The 22,564-nt window shown below is 51.2% G+C and overlaps 1 protein-coding gene across 2 annotated transcripts in view; it reads right to left on the bottom strand.

Annotated features, from left to right (window-relative positions):
* Positions 1–8,670: 8,670 nt before the first annotated feature.
* Positions 8,671–22,564, bottom strand: part of CATSPER3 (cation channel sperm associated 3) — a 70,961-nt gene continuing 57,067 nt past the window's right edge. The window contains exons 4-8 of one of the 2 annotated variants that reach the window (XM_049873687.1): positions 17,545–17,727; positions 17,070–17,210; positions 16,354–16,473; positions 15,277–15,434; positions 8,671–14,303 (exon numbers count right to left, since the gene is read on the bottom strand). In XM_049873687.1, the coding sequence (XP_049729644.1) occupies positions 14,201–14,303; positions 15,277–15,434; positions 16,354–16,473; positions 17,070–17,210; positions 17,545–17,727 (705 nt within the window). In that variant the 3' untranslated portion in view covers positions 8,671–14,200. Of the gene's footprint in view, positions 15,435–16,353; positions 16,474–17,069; positions 17,211–17,544; positions 17,728–22,564 lie in introns of both variants that reach the window. The other variant, XM_049873686.1, reaches the window with a different exon arrangement.

Here is a 22,564-nt window from a genome sequence, read left to right as displayed (position 1 = left end):
CTTCCCTTCCATCCCAGCTTATCGGAAGCTACCGGCAGCCTCCGCCCTCTTTCAGTTTTTGGAAACTACTGAACAAGGCCAGCCTGTAAACTGCCTGTAAAATTCTGATTTTCTTAAGTAAGTCACTTCTAATGGCAAAACAAAATGTTTGCAGCTGCAGCGGGGGAGGGAGGAGGGGCTGCTATTCGGCTTTAGAATCACCTTGTGACAGGAACTGGACCTAGGCAAGCCCTAGCTGGGAGTGGGACACAGCCCTGGGCTTAATCATGAGCTAATAGCTGGAGAGCCCTGTGCACATATTCTCAAACCAGGTCAACACTGGCTCTGAGGTCAGGAGTATTATCCCTATTTAGAGATGATGGAAAACAAAGCTCGAAGAGACTATGTAACTGAGCCAAGGTCATATGGAGCCAGTAAGTCTTCAGATTCCAAAGTCAGGCTGGTCTTCTTCCATTGGTCTTCCCACCTGCAGGTGAGGGGTGGTTCTCTGTGGAGGACGGCTCAGCCTGATGCTGTGGGACTTGGAGTGTGTGGTTCTGAGACGGGCAGGGCCAGATACACAGGCTAGAGGAGGGAGGTGGGGGGAGGGAAGGCTGGGGCAAGGGGCTGGAGCCAGACTACCCTTCCCCCAGCGGCTCCAGTCCAGAGCTCCGACCCCTTACTCTCTGGAAACATAAACACAATCACATCTGGATTCAGAGTGCCTCCCCCAGCCTCACACATCTGCCAAGGCCAGGGGCCCTGGTCTCAGTGGAGGGCAAGAGGCAGGAGAGACCTAGAGGGAGGTGGTGGGGGCTGGAGAAAAGTGGGAGGCAGGGAGGAGGTCTCTCCTGAAAGTCCAGCCTAGCCCCAGGTGAGAGGGGGCAAACCAGGGTGCTGGAGGAGACCTAGTGTGTCTGTGGGGCCACAGGCCAGACAGCTGCAGACTGGTGAAGGGCAGAAGCAGTTCCAGAATGACCCCATCATCCATCAAGGACCTGGAGCCATGGCCAACCAGGTGAGTGTAAGGCCCAGCCTTGGCCCCAGCCAGCTATTCTCACCCAGCTATTCTGTGGCTGGCACAGAAGAGAGTATCCAGCCCTCTGAGCCGTACTAGATGCAGGATTATATCTAGAGGGGACTGGGGAAGACAGGGGGCTCTGAAAGTCAGGTCCTTTGAGAAAAAGGGGAAAGTCCAGTTCTTCTCTGTCTGAAGAAGACTGGGGAGGGGGGCCGTCACTCATTCCACATTTTCTGTACTCTTGCTCTTGGCACTAGAGATTAAGCAGAGGAAAACAGACACAGTCCCTGCTCTTGTGGACAAGTAAACAAACACATGGATAATTACAAACTAGGCTGAGTGCTTTTGAAGAAAAAGAACAGGGTGCTGTAAGAAAAAATGGGAGTCCAACTTTAAACAGAACCCTGGTGGTGCAGTGGTTTAGAGCTACAGCTGCTAACCAAAAGGCCTGTAGGTCAAATCCACCAGCTGCTCCTTAGAAACCCTGTGGGGCAGTTCTACTCTGTACTATAGGGTCTCTATGAGATGGCAATGGGTTTTTTTCTACTTTAAACAGGGTGGTCAGGCGAGGCTGCTCTGGTGCGGGGCTCTGCCTTTGTCTCCACCAGCAAGCACTAGTATCTATTGAGCCCATGCTGGCCCTTGGCTAAGTGTACACTCCATTCAAGAGTACCTCTCTGCACCACGACCCTGTAAAGAAGGGTTCTTTATTACCCCCTTCCTGATGATGTGCCTGAGGCTTAGAGAGCTCAAGTCACTCAGCCAAGGTCACACAGCAGGAAGTGACAGAGAAGATTCAAACCTAGTCAGTGCCCACTCTCTGCCCTCTGCACTGGGCTGCCCCATGTCAGGCACCATGGGCAACACAGAGGAAGGCCTTTGACCTTGAAGAGATCATAATTTCAGCTGGAAACACAAGACTATCCCCCAAGAAACAGTCAAGCACATTTATTCTTACTTGGCCCTAAGGAAGTGAGGCCCAAAGGCCTGCAACAAGTGTAGGGAGGGCAGGAATTAAGACAGGAAAGCAAGGAGGCTGACACCCACACCTGTTTGCAGGCACTGTGGGGCACCAAAAGAACCTGGAATGAGCCACTGTGTCAACCCCTGGAGTGCCTGGTTGTCAAGGGACAGGCACCAAGTCACCCCTAGCTTTATGGCCCTGCCCAGGCTGCAGGTCTCCCTCTGGGCCACAGCATCCCTGAGCCCAGCTAGGGGAGGGGAGCACAGCTGAAAGGAGGGAACAATGCCCAGGGGCCAGGCCCTGGAGATGGCACAGTGCTGCACTCCAGCTCCATAGGCCTGAGCCTGGCGCTCCCCCATGAGATAGCAGCAGGGCCTTGGTCACCTAGACGGCCAATCTGGGAAATGAGGGTGAGGGTGGCACTATGCCTGTAGCCCTTCCCATTTCTTGGGACAGTTAGTTGGCCCTGGCACCTGCAGGAACGTCTCCTGTTGTCTCTGAGAGTAAGGAGGCAGTGGGGCAATGGTGTGAGCTCTGGCTCCACCCTGAGTTACCTGGGCAAGGGGCTTAACTTTTCTGAGCCTCTGTTTCCTCTTCCATAAAAGGGAATAACAAATACTTCGCACAGTCTTTTAAAGAGACAAGTAAGATACTTCATAGAAAGTATTAGTTGTGCTGGCATATAGTAAGTGTCCAATAGTTATTATTGATGGTATTATTAAAGTGAAGTGTTCTGGCTCTCCTCTTGAGGGCCCTGTTCTGCCACTTTCTGCATTATAGGAATTCTCTGTCTAAATTTCTCTAGTAGGTCATTTCTGAAAATGCAGTTTGGAGCCTGACTTGGCTTTCCCTCCAGCTTCAGTGTGGGTTGTCAATGTGTGTCATGACCGACGGTCTTTCTGCCCCCCACTTTCCCACCCCACCCCACCCAGGAACCATCCTAGACTTGTGTCACAGTAACCCAGCCTATTGTCACGTAGCTCAGTCAGTGCAGCAACTCTTCCCAGCACCACAGTGGCCCAGGCCCTGGGAGACCCAGAGGAACCAGCCCAATCCCAGCTGTCCACTGGGCATTGGAGGCGAGGCAGACTGGTATATGGTCAGCACTTGGAGAGAGAAGCCACGGGAGCAGAGGGTGAACACCCACCCCAAAATACTCTAAGGGCTCCTTGCAGCATGGGATGAGGATGCCCGATGTTTCCTTTGATGCAAACCTAGAAGGGACTTCCCCTTTTCTAGGTTATGCTGTGTTATCAGTAGCTAACATCAGGCCCTTACTGAGTGCCAGGCCCCATGCCAAGCACTTTATAAGAATTCTGTCTTGCACTCCCCACAGCAACCTCAGGAGGCAGGGGCTTGTCCTCTCTTACACAGGAAGAAATGGGAGCTCAGAGAGGACAATTAACCTGCCCAAGATCACACAGCTCATGAACGATGGGACTGGCACTTAGGCCCTCTGACCAGGGCTCATGCTCCTACTGTGCCGTTCACTGTCCTGAGTCTTTATAACCAAAGTGAGGCACATTTGTACTGAAGGGGAAAAAAAGAAAAGACTAATTCACATCAAGAGGTTGTGTTCAGCTACACTCCGGGAAAGAGAAAGAGAAGGCACCAGGCCCTGGGATTTGCCCTCACAGACTCGGCTGTGTATCAGGACAGCAAAGGGCCTGGGTAACATCAGGTACTAAGGAGACACTGGGCGGGGGCAGGAGGGTGGGATGGGCAGGCAGGGGCACAGAGGAGTTTCCTGGTGAAGGCAGGGCCTCAAGGTTGGCAGCGCTGGAATAGTAACTATTTCCTAGATTGGTGTTTCCAGTTTCTGCCTCCCCCGGTAAGCCCTTCCAGACCTCTCCCCCTGGCCCTGCGGGCCCCTCACACCTCAGGAACCCTACGCATCACACTGTGGTGTTGCCTTTCCAGGTGCCTGGCTCTCTTGCCTCCTGACTGGCTGGTGTTGCCCAGGGCAGGTGTCCACCTCTCAAGTGGCTGCAGGGCACCCAGGAGACACGGCCACTGGACCCCAGCCAGGTTGGAGGCTGTGATTCCATGAATCTGGACGCTGCACTACAGCAAGGTCAAGGTGCAGGAAGCTGCAGTTGGAGCGGGGTGGAGGCAGAGGGCAGAATGGCTTCATAAAGGAGGATGAGCGCTGTACTGGCTGGCTGGCTCTCTCTGTACCAGCGTAGCCACCTGTCTCTGCATCGGCCCCTGCTGTGCTCTTTACCTGTTTTATTTCTCTTATTAGCCTCATTTTACAGCTGGCAAAGCTGTGGTTCAGGAGGTCAGGTAACTTGTGCAAAGGCACGAAACTTTGGGGACTGAAACCCTGGCCTGTCTGACTGCAGAGCCCAGGGGCTTAACTCCTGTGAGCACTGCCTCCTAGAGGCTGGGCGCTGCAGATGTGCAGGGTTGCTGCAGGCACAGAGAGCCAGGAGGGTGAACTGAGTCAAACAGGTGTAGACAGCAACACTTGGAGAGGTCTCTCCACACAATAGGTGCTCAATGTTTGCCAATAAAAGAATCAAAGGGGTGCCTTAGCTCGCTCACATACTCCGCAGAATGCATCTTGGCCCTTTTTTCCTCTCTCCGCTCCTTTCCACTCTATTGCTTCTTCCCTTCTTTACTGACTCGCTCCTCCCTCTCGCACAGGCAGCTCTCAACACTGCTTTTTAAAGTGTGTCTGTATTTATGTCCTTGCCTTGTCCAGCAAGGCATTACGAGGCTGGCACCCAGGACCCCCATGGACTGAGCCCACTACCAGAGCCGGTTCACTGCTGGCTGACAAACCTTTCCCTACCAGCAGCCCCTTTGAGGCCCCAGTGGCAGCTGACTCCCTGTAGCCCTCGCCCTGATTCTCCACCCCTGCAGGGGCCCTGGAAACCCTGGTGGTGTAGTGGTTAAGTGCTATGGCTGCTAACCAAAGGGTTGGCAGTTCAAATCCGTCAGGTGCTCCTTGGAAACTGTATGGGGCGGTTCTACTCTGTCCTATAGGGACGCTATGAATCGAAATCGACTTAATGGCACTGGGTCTGAGTTGGGCAGGGCCCCTGTCCTCACCCCAGAGATGCTGGTCATCACCTACTTGGGATGCGCTAACCCTCAGGATTCAGTGTCTTTAGAGGGAGGCCTGTGTGACAGGTGTCATGTAAACCTTACAGATTTTTTTTTTACAGAAATCAAATTTTTGTTAATAAATACATCCTTCTTTAAATGAGTGTCAAACCAGTAGGTGCCAATAGGAATGTAGAGATAGAAGACTTTGTAGTGAGCTATATTTTATTGCTAAGTAAAGAGAAAGAGTTCTTTTAAGTGCAAGGGTCTTCCCTCTTCCTCTCACCTGTGTCCCCACTTCATACACACCCCTGTTCTCCAATCGAGCGAGCCATTTGCCCTCCTGCCTCGCCCTGCTCCCACCCCACCACACACACACAGCCTACACACCAGCAGCAAGATCATGGAATCTTTATTAAAGAGGTCCAAATTACCAGGGTTTTACTATACTACTAAAAATAGTCATGCTTACTTAGCCTGTTTAATAAGCACACCATTTCTAATTTTTCTGCCTGAGCAAACTAAAACATCATTCCAGAAATACATTTTTACTGAAACAAGGCTCGGAGTTTCTCTTCTTTGCTCCTACGCTTTTCTCCCTCTTCTCCCTTTTTCCTCCTAGGTCTGTCCCCTGTGTCCCCCGCACCCCCACCCACCACCTTTACTTCTTTTTAAGTTTCAAAACATAAAGAGGAAAGTAACAGTAATTTGGACTTGGCTTTCACGAAAAATGGACCAATTTTTTTTAAGTGTTGGTAATTTGTCCCGAAAATGGATATAGGGAGTTGGGCTGGAAAGGCTTTGAAGAATGGGGTTTTATGAGTGGAAAATGTCTGCTGCGCCTCCCCTCCGTGCCTGGAATGGTGCGGGCACGTGTGATAATCACAGCTAATAGCACCATTAGTGCTATTATCACATTATATTATTATTATTCAACAGAATCAGACGAAGCTTATTAACTCATTTAATTGAACCAAGGGCTTAACGTCCCAGTGACTTCACAGAAAGTGCTTGGCGAACCCTTCCAGACACTGCAGCCACAAGGTGGCTGGCCACTGCACCGGCTGCCAGGTTGTGGTGGGGCCCAGCAAGGGCCTCCCCAAACTGTTCCTGCCTGTGGCTTATCTGGGAACTTTCCAGAACACACTGGATGGATGCTCATCCCCACTGGTACTTCAGCCCTTTGTGTACACTCGTGCTCGCACAGACGCATGCACACACCTCTCTCTCCTTTTAAGTAAATCTGATTTAATAAAGGATATGTTTACACAAAAGATCACCCCAGACCCGGTGTGACCGAGGATCCCTCCTCTACCTCAAGCTGGCATTTCTATTGAGTCACCATGGCTGGTATTGAGTACACAGCACACACAATTTACAGTGAACATCTGGCTTCTTCCAAACTTGGTACCAACCCCACCAAAGCTTCTCCACTCTCCCAGAGTCCAGAGCCCAGGGTGGGGCTGCCAAGGCCCACCTAGCCCCCCCAGACTCATAGAGATGCACTCAGTCCCTCAAGGCATGTATAGAGCTGAGGCTGGTGTACCTGCCTGGAGGAGGCCAGGGCCGCTCCAGAGTCAAGCGGCCTGGCTCCTAGTCCTTGGGCTAGGCTTTTCCTCAGACATGACCTTCCCTTCATGGAGCCCAAGGTCCCCTGGGTACTGGATCTGCCTGCCTCTCAGAGTTCATTGTAAGGGTCTAAACAGACCCTGGATGTGACAGGTTTTAAGAAGCTCAGGCCCTGAATGGTGTTCAGGTGGGCTGCCTTCTATCATCTCACTGACGTACTACCACTGGAGAATTTCTGAATCAGGAAGCCCTTTCTTGATCAACATGTCAGTCGCCATTACCCGCCTCCTCCTTTCCCCCCATAGTTCCCCTGACCAGGCAGACCTCATAAGGGAAGTATCTTGCTTTATTTTCTTGGACATAACGGCACCCCCAAGGCCTCAGCAGGGATGCTGCGTTGCCCCCCAGTTCGTGACTAGGTCAAGAACTATTACTTAAGTAAGAAGGAATCATCTCTCCACCCTGTAGTCCCTGGAGTCCTGGATTTCTGTCAGCCTTCTGCATTTCCAAAGGGCCCTGAGCAGCAAGGTAAAAGAAGGCTCCACCTCAGGCCTAGGGAAACCCAGCCCCAGCCCGGTCAACCTCCAGGGGGTGAAGGCAGGAGATAAGTAGACCAAAAAGGCTAAGAGTAAGGGCTTTGGAATTAGAGCCTGGCTTCAACTTACAGCTCCCACTGCTTATTTGCTGTTACATAACCTTTCTGAACCTCAGTTTTCTCATCTGTAAAATGGGGATAAATGTAAAAAGGTGCATAGAGTGTTTAGTACTTCACCTATGACATAATAGGCTCAAAATAACTACTGGGTCTCTTTCCTGTCCACTTTCTCCCCACATCAGGACTGAAGCTGGCCTATCTCAGGCAGTCTAGTCACTGGCATCAGGTGTCAGGGCATAACCTCTTAGTCTATAACCCTTCCTGATTGGTGTTGGGAGAAGAAGTATCTATGGGTGGAGGAACTGAGGTCTGATTGAAGGTCAGGTATAAAAGGTCAACGTTGAGGGTGTGATAAAGGAGAAATTAAGGCTAACAGGACCAATCTGGGAAGGCTCCTATTAGGGTTTGGTGCTGAGTCTTGTGGACAGGCAGGACTGGGAACGAGTATGCAGGAGTGGAGGCTAGACTGAGCCAGGCAAAGGGGAGCCCTGGGAAATACGGGAAGAGAAGGAGACAGAATAGGGAAGCCTTCAGTGCCAGGTGATGGGGATACTGCCACTGTCAGAGTGGCAGCAGGAATCAAGTCTGGCCGGGGCAGTGTCTTGCTTACGGTCCTTTATGGCTCATGTTCCCAAAGCTTACAGGGCCAAGATGAGCACTGACGGCCCTCATGATCTGCTCCCCTTCCCCCCACCCCACACCGCAGGCTGTAGCCACACCAACTTCTCATCGCTCTCTGCAAGCTCCTGCAGCTTTTCCTCTGTGCATGTGGTTCTGTTTGCCTGGCACGCCCTTCCACCTGCCCCATGCGTGCACACACAGCGCGCACACAACTGGCATGTACACACACTGCTTAATGCCTTTCCTTTTCACGGTGAAAACTATGTTGTCCGTCATTCCTAATCATAAAGTACGTGTTCATTCTTAAAAATTCAAAATTTCAGAAAAATGTGAGGACAAAAAGATCACCCAAACCACTGCTAATATTTTGGTGATGATCCTCCAGACCTCCCTCAGCACGTGCACGTGTCTGTGTGCACATACGGTATACACGCTCACTTGCCGTTACAGAAAAGGTATCCTATCACCTGCTGCTCCAGTCTGCTTTTTCCACTCAACAAAATGCCGAGAACATCTATTCTTGTCAACACATCATTATTTTTAATGGCCACATGTATGGATTCATAATCATTTCACCAGTTTCCTCATCAATGGGCATTTAGGTCATTCCCTGTCTTGTTTTGTTTTTCTTATAATAGGCCATGGTAAACGTTCTAATCTGTACATTTCTGTGACTTTGTCATTCGGCTCCTTAGGGTGATTTAGAACCAGAAGTGCTGGTCCATGGGAACACATACATAAAACCTAAAACATGCTGCCTTCTGGGAAGGCCACATCAACTTGCACTGCCAAAAGTGTGTAAGGTACCTGGGTTTTGTCTATCATCTTTGCCACCTGAAAAAGAAAAAATATCTCACTGCCATTTTGTGTGTGTGGTTATATTTTTCCTTTTCCTTTTTTTTTTTTTTAAATACAGATGGTGCCATGTATGTACAGTTCTGCAAATGGGCTTTCCTACAGGACAATTCTTTCACTCCTTCTCTGTTTGCTCATTCAAGGGTCAGGCCAAAGAAAACCATATACAAACCAATTGCCTCCTTCCAGGTGCCCACAGCTCCCACCCCTGCTGAATGAGCTAACCGTGGATGCAAGCACAGGCAGAGGGCCAGAAAGGGCTGAGTATAATGTCACCAGTACCGAGGCCAAACTTCCGGGCCTTGCGGACAGCCTCACATAGCCACTGACAAGCCAGCGAGTTCTGCCTGCTAAGGCCCAGTCATGCCTGCTCAGTGCATCCCATCTGCCAGCCAAGCCTCCGTGTGGGCCTGCTTTACTGAAACCCAGGGAAAGGCGGCATCTAAGCCAAACCCCTCTCTGCCCAGGCTCTAATTTCCTGATTAGGCCCGCAGTCACCACCCCATCTGAACACACTGATTGCTTCCTACTGGCATGGTCTCAATCACTGTGGCTCCTAGGACCAAGCCAGGAGCCACTGGGCTCGCAGACTTCAGAGCCTCAACAGGGTAGTGAGAAGGTGCCAGGGAAATGGCAAACCAGGCCTGCCTGAGGGGCCACTCTCCTGCCTCTCAGAGCCAAGCCCTGCTTAGAAAGGAATCATGGCTTGGTTTCTGAAGTTCAATAAACAGCTTTGATAATAACAAGATTGCTATGACGTAGTGGAGCAGAGGGGTACATGTGTGACTGGTATTCAAATACTGACTCTGCCTTTTAAAGACTCTTGCCTTGGTCAAGACAGTCTCTCTGAGGGCCGACTTGCTTACCTATAAAATGGACACGACAGTTTCCTCAGAAGACTGCCACACAGCATTGTAGCAGAGTGGTTAAAGAGCTAGACAAACTTGGTTGTGAATCTTGGTTCCTTCCCTCTTAATTGTGCAACCTCGGGTAAATTACATCTCCTCTTTGAACCTCAGTTTTACCATCTGTTTAATGGGAGTAATGAAAATACCTGTCTAACAGGGTTGTTATCAGACTCGAATCATGCTATGAAAGTATCTTGTGCACAGAAATGCTGCGAAACAAGAGGCACTATTTCCATAGTCAACAAGGAGAACTCGGCTGTACCTTTGTAGCCCAGGCCTAACCTCTACTTGGACGCCTTCTTCTCTGGCACACGGGCAATTTTTGAGGAGGTCTTTTTATCTCAAGCCCCAATTCTAGGGGACAGTAGTCCTCTCAGGTTGCTGAATGGGGGGACAGGGAAGGGCAGTGCCTGTCTGCTGTTTTACACTGGCTAGAGTTATCTTCTGGTTTCTTTCCAAGAGTTTTATCACACGCTCTTCATCCCCCTCTTGCCACTCTTCCCTTTTGAGACTTGAGCTTCATTTTGCAAAAGCTAGTCACACTTGTTGCTGCCACACTCTGGGTGGTATTTCATCCAGAGGCCTCAGATCCTAGCTAGGGGGCTCAATGCATGAGAGCTAAACGCATGCATTGATAGCTAAAGCCCTCTGCACATTTCTTGATTTCTAGCCTGAGAGGTCTCCATTACACAGGGTGATCTTTTATGTAACCCGAATATAATCCAGGTTCTGCATGGTCTAATCTATTCCTGGGGTTCCATTAAAAAAAAGGCACATTACATGCTAACAAGCGGCCATCTAAGATGCATCAATTGGTCTCAACCCACCTGGATCAAAGGAGAATGAAGAACACCAAGGTCACACGATAACTATGAGCCCAAGAGACAGAAAGGGCCACGTGAACTAGAGACTTACATCATCCTGAGACCAGAAGAACTAGATGGTGCCCGGCCACAACCGATGACTGCCCTAACAGGGAGCACAACAGAGAACCCCTGAGAGCAGGAGAACAGTGGGATGCAGACCCCAAATTCTCATAAAAAGACCAGACTTAATGGTCTGACTGAGACTAGAAGAATCCCGGTGGTCATGGTCCCCAAACCTTCTGTTGGCCCAGGACAGGAACCATTCCTGAAGACTACTCATCAGACATGGAAGGGACTGGACAATGGGTTGGAGAGAGATGCTGATGAAGAGTGAGCTACTTGTATCAGGTGGACACTTGAGACTGTATTGGCATCTCCTGTCTGGAGGGGAGATGCGAGGGTAGAGAGGGTTAGAAACTGGCAAAACGGTCATGAAAGGAGAGACTGGAAGAAGGGAGCAGGCTGACTCATTAGGGGGAGAGTAAGTGGGAGTATGTAGTAAGGTGTATATAAGCTTATATGTGACAGACTGACTTGATTTGTAACTTTCACTTAAAGCACAATAAAAATTATTTAAAAAAAAAAAAGGCACATTACAGCAACCTTAAGTAACCTAAAAATAATTCCAACCATTATTTGCCTCTCTCAAAGAACATCGAAGTGAATCCAATTCTTAATCCACAAGGACACTTTCAATCCCCATTTCCCCCTTTCCAGAACTCACACCAGCCTCTCTCCAAAAGTTTCTGACTCCCAGTTCTCAGCTTTCACTTCCTTCTTCACTCCCTGGCTCCAGCTCTTTATTGTGTCAATTAACCAAGTCTTGCTGGTGTCTCAGTTTGCTCTCTGTTTTGCCCATTACCCTGGTTCTCCACATGGAGAATCCAGGGGCAGACCTAGGAAGCAAGAATGTTGCCCTTTTCTTCCAGCTCTCTAGTTCTGATTGCCCACCATTCTCCTCATACTATATCACCAAAAGCCTAAAATAAATGCAGTCAAAATAGAACTCGTGGGAGGGGAGGCATGTAGCTGACCAAGCAGAGACAAAATTCTTTCTAGCGGAGTGTGGGGAAGAGTGAGGACTCTCATTGTTAATAAATCTGGCTCCATTAGATTTAGCTCCTTTTCCCCATTTTACAACCCTACGACTAGAATCGGAGCCCTGGTGGTACAGTGGTTAAGAGCTTTAGCTGCTAACCAAAAAGGTCGGCAGTTCGAATTCACCAGCCACTCCTTAGAAACCGTATGGGGCAGCTCTACTCTGTACTACAGGGTCACTATAAGTCGGCATCACCTTGATGGAAATGAGTTTATAGGACTAGAATCAACAACAATCACCTTGCCTCTCTGAGTAGTCTCGTTAGAACTTAGAGTCACCTCTGTCTCAAGAGTCTGTGGGACAATGGAGCAGGCCCAGGCAGTTTGGCACCTGGGACAGAGACCAAAACAGGAGGAGACACCACTAGGAGCAAAAGCTGACCTGTTGAAGGACAATGTGTTTTGGGAGGTATCCTGTCTCACCTGCATTAGAAGAAAACATCAAGGTGTATAGTCTCCAGCCTCTCACTATTGGATTTCCTGGGGCTGTTAGAATAAACAGGAGAGCTTATATTCCTAGTCTAGGCCTGGGTCCCCAGCTTTCTGCTGGGGAAATCAACAAGCAGTTTTAAAAAATCCAGCCACTTTCCAAACACCTCCAACCTTGGACTCTAGATCCCTCCCACAAGAGCTGGGGGAGGGACTGGGTGTGACCAGAGGAAGACTCAGGCCAGGGGCCCCTGCATTTCCCTGCAGTCCCCAAGCCACCAGGCTGGCAGAATGGTGATAAATGAGCCATCTGGGGACAGCCCTGCTGGATCCCAGGGTGGGAGATAGGAAAAGCATCCTGCTTTCCACAGCCGGGCCTGGGCAAGCAGAGCCACTTCTGCCCCAGGCAAATCAATTGAAAGTTTTGGCCAAGCCTGTTTGAGTTGGGGAGAGCCCAAGTGGGAATTCCAATCTGCCAGTGTTTGCTCTGCAGGCAAATAGAGCCAAACAGAAATGCTGCTTTGGGACTTTGTGCCAAATATCCATCAGCTGGTTCTGCCAGCAGGGCTGGGTTGGCCCTCTGCACGTCACCCCTCCCAGTGCTCTGCTCTGTGACAGCCTGTCTACTTATGCCCTTAGAGGCACTTGCCCTCCCACACCACACTCAGAGGTCCATGCCCAGGGCTGCCCTGCTGGGCCCAGGACCCGACTCATCCAGGTCTGAAGTGCCATCTGCCCATCCGGCACCAGCTCCATCTAGGAACCCATTCACACCTGCTTCTGCTGGCTCTTGGCCTCTGCTTCCTGCCCTCAGCCCCATGTTTCCCTCCTGCTGCCTTGAAGTTGGCCCCATCTGGGTGAGAAGCAGAGGCGTGCACACCCCACTGCAGCTGGCCTCCCAGTGGCAGGGTAGAAGGCTGATGGCTGGGAAGCACAAACCACAGTTGACTGTACTGTGTTGTATTTGATCCTTAGAGCTAGCTGGTTTTGTCATCCCATTTCTCAGAAGGAATAGCCAAGGCTTAAGAAGATCAGACATCTTGCCCAAGGTCACCCACCTAAGGAACCCAGGTCTCCTGTCTCCAAAATCATGGCTCTTTCAACTTTGTTCCCTTTGAGGTAACTTTTTAACCCTTTTGTTCGTTCCCAGATTCCTGCTGAGAGCAGGTGGATGTGTTTTAACAGTTCCCTGAGCATCCTGGGCACACCCAGTGTGAGCAGTTTGCAATATCTGCTTTGCCCAGCCCTGAGAGGTGAGTTGGAGCCACTGCCTGGGGCCTGCCGGCCCTACTGATGGGGCTACATGCGCTCAAGCACTCCGGAAACCCATTCACCTGAACACACTAAGGCTTCCTGCCTGGAGTCGACTCCTTCACAGTCAGGCACTGACATGTAGGGCCCTGAGCTTCTCCTCCTACAAAGAGGGGCACAAACACCCTACCTACTTCAGGCCTCCTCTGGGCATTGGTGCAAAGTTCTCTCCATCCAGAAAGCAGCTAAGCTACATCCTTTTCTTCAGAGGGCTCCCCCACATGGAGATGGGGTTCACGCTCATGGGCCATCCTTCTGGGCCTCATTGTCACAATTCTCAACTTGGCCCTGAGAGTGTGGTGAACATTTGCAAATGGAAATGATTTTAGTTTCTTAGAAGACATGTGCTCACTGCATTGTAACAATTATTGTCACTTCTTCAGGGAAACATTCTCTCATCAGGTCTGGCTGGATTACTGTGTCCCCTACTCAACCATGAGCTCAAGACGGCCAGGGCTGGACTGTGGGTTTCTCACTGCGGCACCCCAGCACCCAGCCCAGCTCAGTCAGTGGCAGTCAGTATATGGATGGGAAGATGAATGACTGTCAGACAGCTTCCCTGGAGCCCAGAGGTCCTTGTTGCTGGGGTCAAGGGAGGCTAGAGCCAGTGTAGCCACTGGATGTGGCTTCTGGCCAGGGCAAGTGTTGACCCTACCCTCCCTCCCCACTCCTTACATCTGGCAGTGTCACGTCGGTGGGAGGTGGATATGTTCCAGGGAATCAGACTTCATGAGTACCTACTCAAGCCCGATCCCCAAACATGGGCAAACACCATGATCACACAGCTATGGAGAGGTCACTCAAAAGGCCTGTGTTTAATGGGGGCCTGCTGCAGCCTGGGACGCTCTCAGTGCCTGGGTGCTCCTTACCCAGCTACTTCTCAGCTACTTCCAAGGACTGGGACTGCTGCTTCTTGGGCAAGTCTTCAAGCATCAGTCTCAGAACATGCACCATCTCATAGTACAGCTCTTGAAGCCTGGGAAGTAGAGCAGGAGGAGTTGGGGCCTGAGCTCAGGGTGGGCTCCATGGTCCCGCACCGCCCTGGCCCCCCCCCCCCCCGCCACACACTTGCACCTGCTCGGTCACCACACCTCGCAGGTGTGGGGTCAGGGAAGAGTGCAGCACTGAAATCCAGGGTCTGCCCCTCTCGCTGTGACCCCCGGAGTAAACACTCCATCTCATGGTCAGGTCAGAGATAACAAACCCCTGGGCTCGGGTGAGGTGACCATGTGGAGGTGCTCAGACAATGCTTGGCCCACTCTTGGGCCAGAAGTAGGGGTTCCTTGACCCTCCTCTTTCTAGTTTCTCTAGTCTAGGAAGCCCTCCGGGGGGTGTTTGTTGAGCAGCCCAGCTTATGTCCTTCTGTTTCAAGAGCCCACCATGGCTCCCTAGGGTCCACCACTTCTGCCAGGTTTTTACATCCTTCCTGCTCTGTAGAGGCCAGTTACAGCCACAGCTAACTTACCTAGAGCACAGGCCCTGGGCCAGCCAAGCTGAGAGCTGCACAAGCATTTTTTCATTGAATCATCCCAGAAGCCCTTTATGTATGGGAGAGGGAAGGGGACAGAGGCTTGCCCAGGGTCACATAGGAAGACGGTGGCAGAACTGGGCCAGGAACCTAGGCTCCTGACTTGCCATCAAGTGCTCTTTCCTCTGCTCCTTGGAAATAGATTAGTGAGGCACTGGACATGTAAAGCCAGGACAAGGCATTTAAACATGGGCCAGGGTGGCCTGAGGAAGGGAAGGGGAACAGAGTCCCACCAGCCACAGCAGCTCATTGAATTCTGCACCCCAAAGAAGGGCCTCGGTTCGTCTCACCCACCCTGCGCATTGACCATCTCCCCTCTCACTGTCCTAAGGCACCCAGTACAACCCCAACCTCAAGGAAGCCCCAGGGACCAGGTAAGACCCAGTCTTCTTGGACTAGGGGTGGCGGGGGTGGGACTGACTTGTAGATAGTATTATCCTGGTTGTCCAGAGTGGACAAGTAGATGTCAATGAAGGGTAGGCTAGTGCCAAAATCATCCAAGACCATGGGGTCAGTGTGCTGCAGGGTCTTCTTGAAGTTCTCCACCAGCTCACTGAAGCTTTTATAGTCAACGTTTTTCTGGAGAGAGAAGCATAAGGTAAAAGCAATGAGGAGGAGGAGGTGACACTCAAACTGCATGAGGATCTGGACCTCCACCATGGGCCCCAGAAGAGTTCTGAGCCAGCCACAAATTCATCCCTGACCCCTCTGGGCCTGGACTCCACCCTGGCTGAAATAGTGTATGAACACTGTCATTATCCACCAGGCAGGAATCTCAGAAGGAATAGGTGAGAGCATGAGTTTGGCTCAGTACAGCCTCTGCCCACCCTGGACAAAGCTTGGGCCCAGGAAAGAGAGACAAGACTGTCAGGAAGGAAGATGTCTCAGAGTCAGAGAAGGGGCTAGTGAGGGATGGACCATCCAGAGGAAGAAGAAAGGGGCAGCATGGTCAGCACCCAGCAGGGTACCCAGGGCTTGGCATGGGCAGTTCAGGGCATTGAGGCTCAAATAAGAAGGCTCTCCACAGTGCCTCATAGCTGTGTCATGTTTCAGACCATGTCCTGCCTTTTGTGCTCATTCTTGGCCTGGTTTTAGAAATGACATAAGGAAACCAAGGGTGAGTAATTTAACCTCTTGAAGCCTCAGTGTCCTCACTCACCCAATGGACTGGTGCCATGCCTGGTTGGCATCAGCGTGACCTCAGTGACCAAGGTGCCCTAGCACACACTGCCTGGCCCCAAAGACCCATCAGTGGAATTTTTCCCATGAGGGAAGGAGAAGTTATAATTAGAGAGGTCCAGAAAAGTATAAAAATGCAGAGCATAAAGCTTGACTCTGGGAAATACAGGGGTACATGCCTGCCTTACCTAAGGCCACAGATGCCTGAGGCTATCTGCCCTCTACACAGGTCCCAAGACCCTTCTTCCTGGCCATTCTTCAGCCCTGACTGTCCATCTGTCTCTCTGTCTGTGTCTACATCCTGGTGGCAAGCACCTACCTGGGTCTGCATCAGATGGCTGACCTCCTCCTGCTGCCGCTTCAGAATCACCTGCTTCTCTTCCATGAGGATCATGTGCCTCTCCAGCTCCAGATCCCGCTCAAATTTTTTGATGGAGTCCTAGAGATTCAAAGGGTAGAGGTCAGGTGCAGTCTCTTGCTCCGTGCCCACCCTGTCCTTCTTCCCTAGCCTTGCACCACTGCTCAGGCCCCTCAGAAGGAGGACCCCTCCCCCAATACAGGGCCAAAAAAAATACCCATTGCCGTCGAGTCAATTCCAACTCACAGCAACCCTATAGGACAGAGTAGAACTACCCCATAGAGTTTCCAAGGAAAGCCTGGTGGATTCAAACTGCTGAGCTTTGGTTAGCAGCTGTAGCACTTTACCACTACACCACCAGGATTTCCTCAATACAGGGCCAGCCAGCCTCAACTGCCAACTCAACTGAGCTCAACTCAAGCTGCCAACTGCAGCTACAGTGGCTTCCCAAGTTCCACTGTCCTCCTGGCCACCATCATTGTACAGGGAAAACGCACTGGCTCAGGGAGAGGAGTTGGGCTGGGGTAGAGAGGATCCATGTAGCTACCTCTTCTCCACCTTCACCTCATCTCCACCTCCAAAGGGAGACACGGCTTGAGGTGCTCCCTGGGGACGTGGCCCACAGCCCTGCCTGACACACCTCATCTGACCCCCAATCCTTACAAGCACAGCCTCACCTCTGTATGGATGATCATCACGCCCACAAACATGCTGAGGAAGATAAAGGAGGCAAGCAGGATGAAGATAATGGTGAATGCCCGGCTCAGCACAAAATTCCGATCATCTAACTCCTGCTGCAGGTCTGTCCAGCCATCCACCTGCTCAGACCAGGGTGGGGAATGCTGAGTGCCAAGACCCAGTGGAGCAGGACTCATTCTACCTACCCCAGGGAGCCCTGGTCCACGGGGTGCTTCCTGCCCAACCACTGAGGATGAGGCTGGCTCTGCCTCTATATCAGCCCCTCAAAATCTCCCCAATCCACTGGCCTCTCACTAACCCTGGGAGTCAGCTCCTAGCTTCCCTTGGCCCAACTGAGTATCTGAACATGGGGAAGGTCCCACACGAGGCTCAGCATGTCCACAGGCCCACACCACCCGGGCAGTGCCTTCTCAAGGCTCCTGTGTACCCCACCACTCTTCCCAAACACAATACCGTGGCCAAGCTGAAGAGGGTAAAGAAGGCCACAGCCAGGTTCCCCCAGTTATTCTGGTCACCCATCTCTGGAGCTCCAAACAGGCAGAAGCCTAAGATAGCGAAGATGTACATCAGGAGGAAGAAGAGGATGAGCACCGAGGCCACGGTGTAGGCTGTCTGCCCCATGGCGATGATGAGCGTCTGCAAGGCAGAAAGATCAGGGCTAGGCAAAAGCACCAAGCTGGGAGGTTCCCAGAGGACAAGGTCGCATCTGTCCTTGACCTCTGTCTCAAGGGCAGACGTGACTTCGTCCTCTGTCTCCAGCAAGCAGCACCCTGCCTGGCACATGGTAGATGCTCAACAAATGTTGGATGAATGAATGAATGATGGAGTTAGTCAGAAGCATGCTCACATTGAGGGCTGGATCAATCAAACAGTGGTTTACGAATACCTGGCACCCACCTTAGTCACCTATGGGCAGCTGATGTGTGCTGCCTCAGGACTGAGCTGGCCTCCCTCTCAGGACCACTAGCCACTCCAGTTGAACCCCAGCCTGGCTCTGAGGGCCAGACCAGAACACTCTTTGCCCCAGGCCCAGGAGGAGTAGGGGAGCCACCCTGAGAGTAAGAATGGAAAGGGCTGAGAGAAAGATAGCTTCCATTCTTTCTGGGTCCTCTCTTGTGGCCTCAGTCTTCCATGAAATGGGAGTTTGATTTATCTCTCCACTACATTGATCACTCGTAGGGAGCATTGTCTATGGCTCCTCGTCGTTCATCCTCCACGCCTTGGTAAAGTAGAGGGTCAGTGAAAAAGAGGAAGCCCCTCAATGGGATAGACTGACGCAGTGGCTGCAATAATAGACTTAAGCATAACAACTGTGAGCATGGCACAGGACCGGGAGGTGTTTCACTCTGTATTACATAGGGTCGCTATAAGTCGGAACCCACTTGTTGGCATGTAACAACAACAATACGTGTTCACCTATCTAGACACTTTCACAGACATAATTTCAAGGTTATATATAAAAAAAAAAAAAAAACAGTTGTCGTTGAGTTGATTCTGACTCATGGTGACCCCATGTGTATCAGAGTAGAACTGTGCTCCATGGAGTTTTTGATGGCTGATTCTCCGGAAGTAGATTTACAGGCTTTTCTTCTGAGATGCCTGTGGGTAGACTGTAACTTCCAACCTTTTGGTTAGCAGCCAAGTGCATTAACTGTTTGCACTACTCAGGGTCTCCGATTTCAAGGTAAATAGATAGCTACTGTCCAGTCGACTCCAACTCATGGCAACTTTATATACAACAGAACAAAACATTGCCCAGTCCTTCATCATCCTCAAAATTGTTGGCATGTTTGAGTCCACCATTGAGGCTATTATGCCAAGCCATTTCACTGAGGGTCTCCCTCACTCTTGCTGGCCCTTTACTTCACCAAACAGTATGTCCTCCTCCAGCAACTATTCCACCCTGATGACTTGTCCAAGGCAAGCAAGTTAGACAGTGTTCTGTCGTGATCCATAAGGTTTTCATTGGCTAGTCTTCAGAAGTAGATCACCAAGCCTTTCTTCCTAGGCTTAGTCTGGAAACTCCACTGAAACTTGTCCACCATGGGTGACCCTGCTGGCATTTGAAATACCAGTGGCATAGCTTCCAGCATCATAGCAATAGACAAGCCACCACAGTACAACAAACTGACAGACGGGTGATGGGTTTTAAGGTAGGTAGGCGTTATTATTCTTCCCATTTTAAGGAGAAGGATCAGAAGTTCAGAGAAGTGAAATGTCAGAGCTGGGACTGACCCCCAAGCCCTATCGCCTTGCACCACCACCCTCAACCACTGACACTCCTAAGCACAGAACCCGTTTATTGGCTTAATACTAAGGAAGGAGGTACTGGGTAGAGATGAGACACAGTCTGAGGCAACTTGGAAAGCAGGGAAACAATCCAAGAGCACTGGGGCTGTCCTGCATGTGGACTGATTTGGCAGCTGCCTGCAAGGAGTGAACTCAGGCCAGATGCTGCCCTCCTTTTCTTGGGGGAAGAAAATCAGTGGTTTTGGATTAATTCCAAAAGAGCTGAGATGTAAAAAATTGTCCCCCTCTCTGCTAGATGGAGACAGAATGTCTTTCCCAAGAACTGATGAGGCTAAAGAGGCAAGTCCTCAGAGAAATGCTGCAATCTGACGTGGTCTGTGGGCCAGGTCTGCACAAGGCAGGGAGGGGTGCGCTGAGTGCTAGAACCTGAGGCACGTGCAGAAAGGCTGGATGAGGCCCCAGCTGGGTCTCCCACTTCCTGGCTACCCATTGGGGACCAGTGCCATCTGAGGTCAAAGCTGACCAGGCATGAGAATGGCAGTGGGGAAGAGGAGGTCATGCTCTGCAGGAAGCCCCACATTGGTCTAGGCCATGTCCTTCAAGCACATCCAGGCAGACCCTATTAGTGCCACAGTGCAGATGTCCAGTCCTAGTGGATGGTTTCCCAAATTCCATAGGCTGGAAGCTCCTTCCCTGAGGAAGTCCTGGGCTGATTTTGAATTCACAAATTCTTTGGGGAAGCAATTCCTAGCCCACAGTTCAGCTTTCTTGGGCTAGGGATCAAGCACCACGGCACTCGGGCCCTGGGGCCTATGGGTGTGGAGAGGACCTTCAGGCAGGACAGCCATTCATATGCGCAGAAAATTGTCCAGCCCTAAGAGGAGGGGGGAAGAAGGGGAAGCTGGCATTTGAGGGCTGTTTTTCAGGCTGAAACACAGAGGACGGGTGCAGTGTGGCCCCCAGGTGCCCAGCTAAGGGAGCTTCTCTGTGTGCAACACAAGGAACTGTTTCCTCATGGTGTAGGTTTACTGCCATGAGGCAGAGGGCAGAGTGCTGTTTTAATTAATTGGAAGACAAGAGCCAAGAATGTGCCAGAGTGCCGGCTCTGGGCACTGAGGCTGCAGTTCTGCTAAGGGCTCATTTAGACTTCACTTACTGTAAGTCAGCACTGAGGTGCAGGTCCCCACTTTGGCACTTCCAGCTGCCACTGGCCGGAAGGGCCGGCCAGCGTACAGTACAGAGGATGTTTAACCCAGAGTCGCTTCTGTGACCCTGGGGATCTGGGTCCCATGACATTAGCCATAGTGGGGAGAATGAGGAGGCTGGTGATCCCCAGGGAACCACTTTGGGATACAAGGCTCTGCTTGACCACAGAAAAATCCTGAGGCCAAGCACAGGACACACAACATGAGGTGTGTGTGTGTGTGCATGCCCACGGGTCTCTTTGCAGGTCCCCAAGGGCCAGAGGCTGAGCAGAGGCCTGCAGTCACAGGGAAGCCAGGCTGAGCTCTGGGATTAAGCCCTTGGCCAACAAGGAGGGCTGTGCTCCCTTCCCTGGTTCCAAGTAGGAAAGATGGGCTGCTCCTGCCATGCCTCCACCCCAGGCACCATTAGGCCTCACCTTCTGACCAGGACAAATACAATCAGCAGGTAGCGATTGCCTTTGGCCTCACAAGAGGCCAATCTGGGTCACTGTCCCCCCCACCTCTGAAGACGGAAGCCCCTCCTGACGCTAATGCTTTCTGCTTCCTTCCCCCTGCACTTCCCTGGGCTTCCTTTCCTTCAGCCCACGGCCCATCACGCCCTTCCTCATATGACTTCCATGGGGCGCTGGCACCCCCATCCCATGATGACCTCTGTTTCAGATTGAATCCTGTCCACCAGAAGGATATGTTGAAATCCTAGCACCTGGTACCCAAAAATGTCATCTTGTTTGGAAAAGGTCTTTGAAGATGTTATCAGTTAACAGGAGGTCACGTTGGTCCTGGTCCCATCCAGGTGGTATCTTATAAAAGAGAACAATGCAGAGAGAGAGACAGATGGACAGACATGTGACTACAGAGGCATGTGATACAAGCCAAGGAGTTCCAAGAGCCATCAGAAGATAGTAGAGAGGCATGGAATGGATTTTCCCTCCATATCCATTGAAGGAATTGATACAACCGATACTCTGATTTGGACTTCTAGCCTCCAGAACTGTGAGACAATAAATTTCTGTTCTCCAAAGCCACCCAATAGGTAGTATTTGTTATGGCAGCACTAAGATACTCAGACAGACCTCTCTACTGGCCTCACCTGCAAATCCTCTCTTGCCTGAGGTCACCACCTCCCCAGCAGCCTCTCGAGGATTGTTGCTCATCTGCACTGGCCTCAGGTTCAGGAGGTCACCTTCTATATTATCCTTGGAGCCCTGCCTCCATGGACAAATTCTCTGCTTCTGGGCAGAGCTACCTTCCAGCTTTCCATACCCCTCATGTCTTCAGAACTCTGCCTGGTACCAGGGCCTACCTTTCCCTTCTCCACCCAACCCCACTGGCCTCCAGGGACCCTGGCATCTTTATGGATTACCCACCTTCTCCCAGGCCTCTTTGTCCCTTGACTTCCTAATCTCTGGTGACTCTTGTACCACCTCAGGCCCCTGCTCCCTTGGTGCCCGTCACCCAGAATAACCAGACTACACTTTCCACTTTCTGATTACTCCCTCGCTCCATCACCTGGCACAGACCTCTCAGTGAACTCAGTCTTCTTTCCTGCCCATCTGCCTTACTCTCCTCCCAACCTGACACTGACTCCTACATTTGACACCTCAGACACTGCCCTCCTTCCTTCTAGGATGCAGTGTAGAGTCTTTCTCTAGCCTACAAACAAGTGGAGCCACTGCTGGGTTTGAAATGAAGGGTGTTGTGATTTGATGTGCACTTAGAAATCTGCCCCTCTTCAGCTGCTGGGGCATTTCTGCTCCAGGGCTCTCAGTAGTGTGGGAAACCATTGCAAGAATCCAGGTGGCAGAGAAAAGATGATGGCTATGGGAAGAGAAGTGGACAAGTCCATAAATATTGAGGAAGCTATGCAGCAGGACTCTGAGAGATTGGACTCAAAACTGACACTCAGGGTTATGACTTGGCAATTGACTAAGGGCGGCACCCTTCACCAAAAGATGAAATAGCAGAGGGGCCAGTGCTTTTGGACTTGAGGGTCAGGGTGAGGGAAAGGTAATGAATTC

Source organism: Elephas maximus, chromosome 2, assembly GCF_024166365.1.
Source record: "Elephas maximus indicus isolate mEleMax1 chromosome 2, mEleMax1 primary haplotype, whole genome shotgun sequence".
Classification (NCBI taxonomy): Eukaryota; Metazoa; Chordata; class Mammalia; order Proboscidea; family Elephantidae; genus Elephas; species Elephas maximus.
This window is presented reverse-complemented; position numbering and strand designations above follow the sequence as displayed.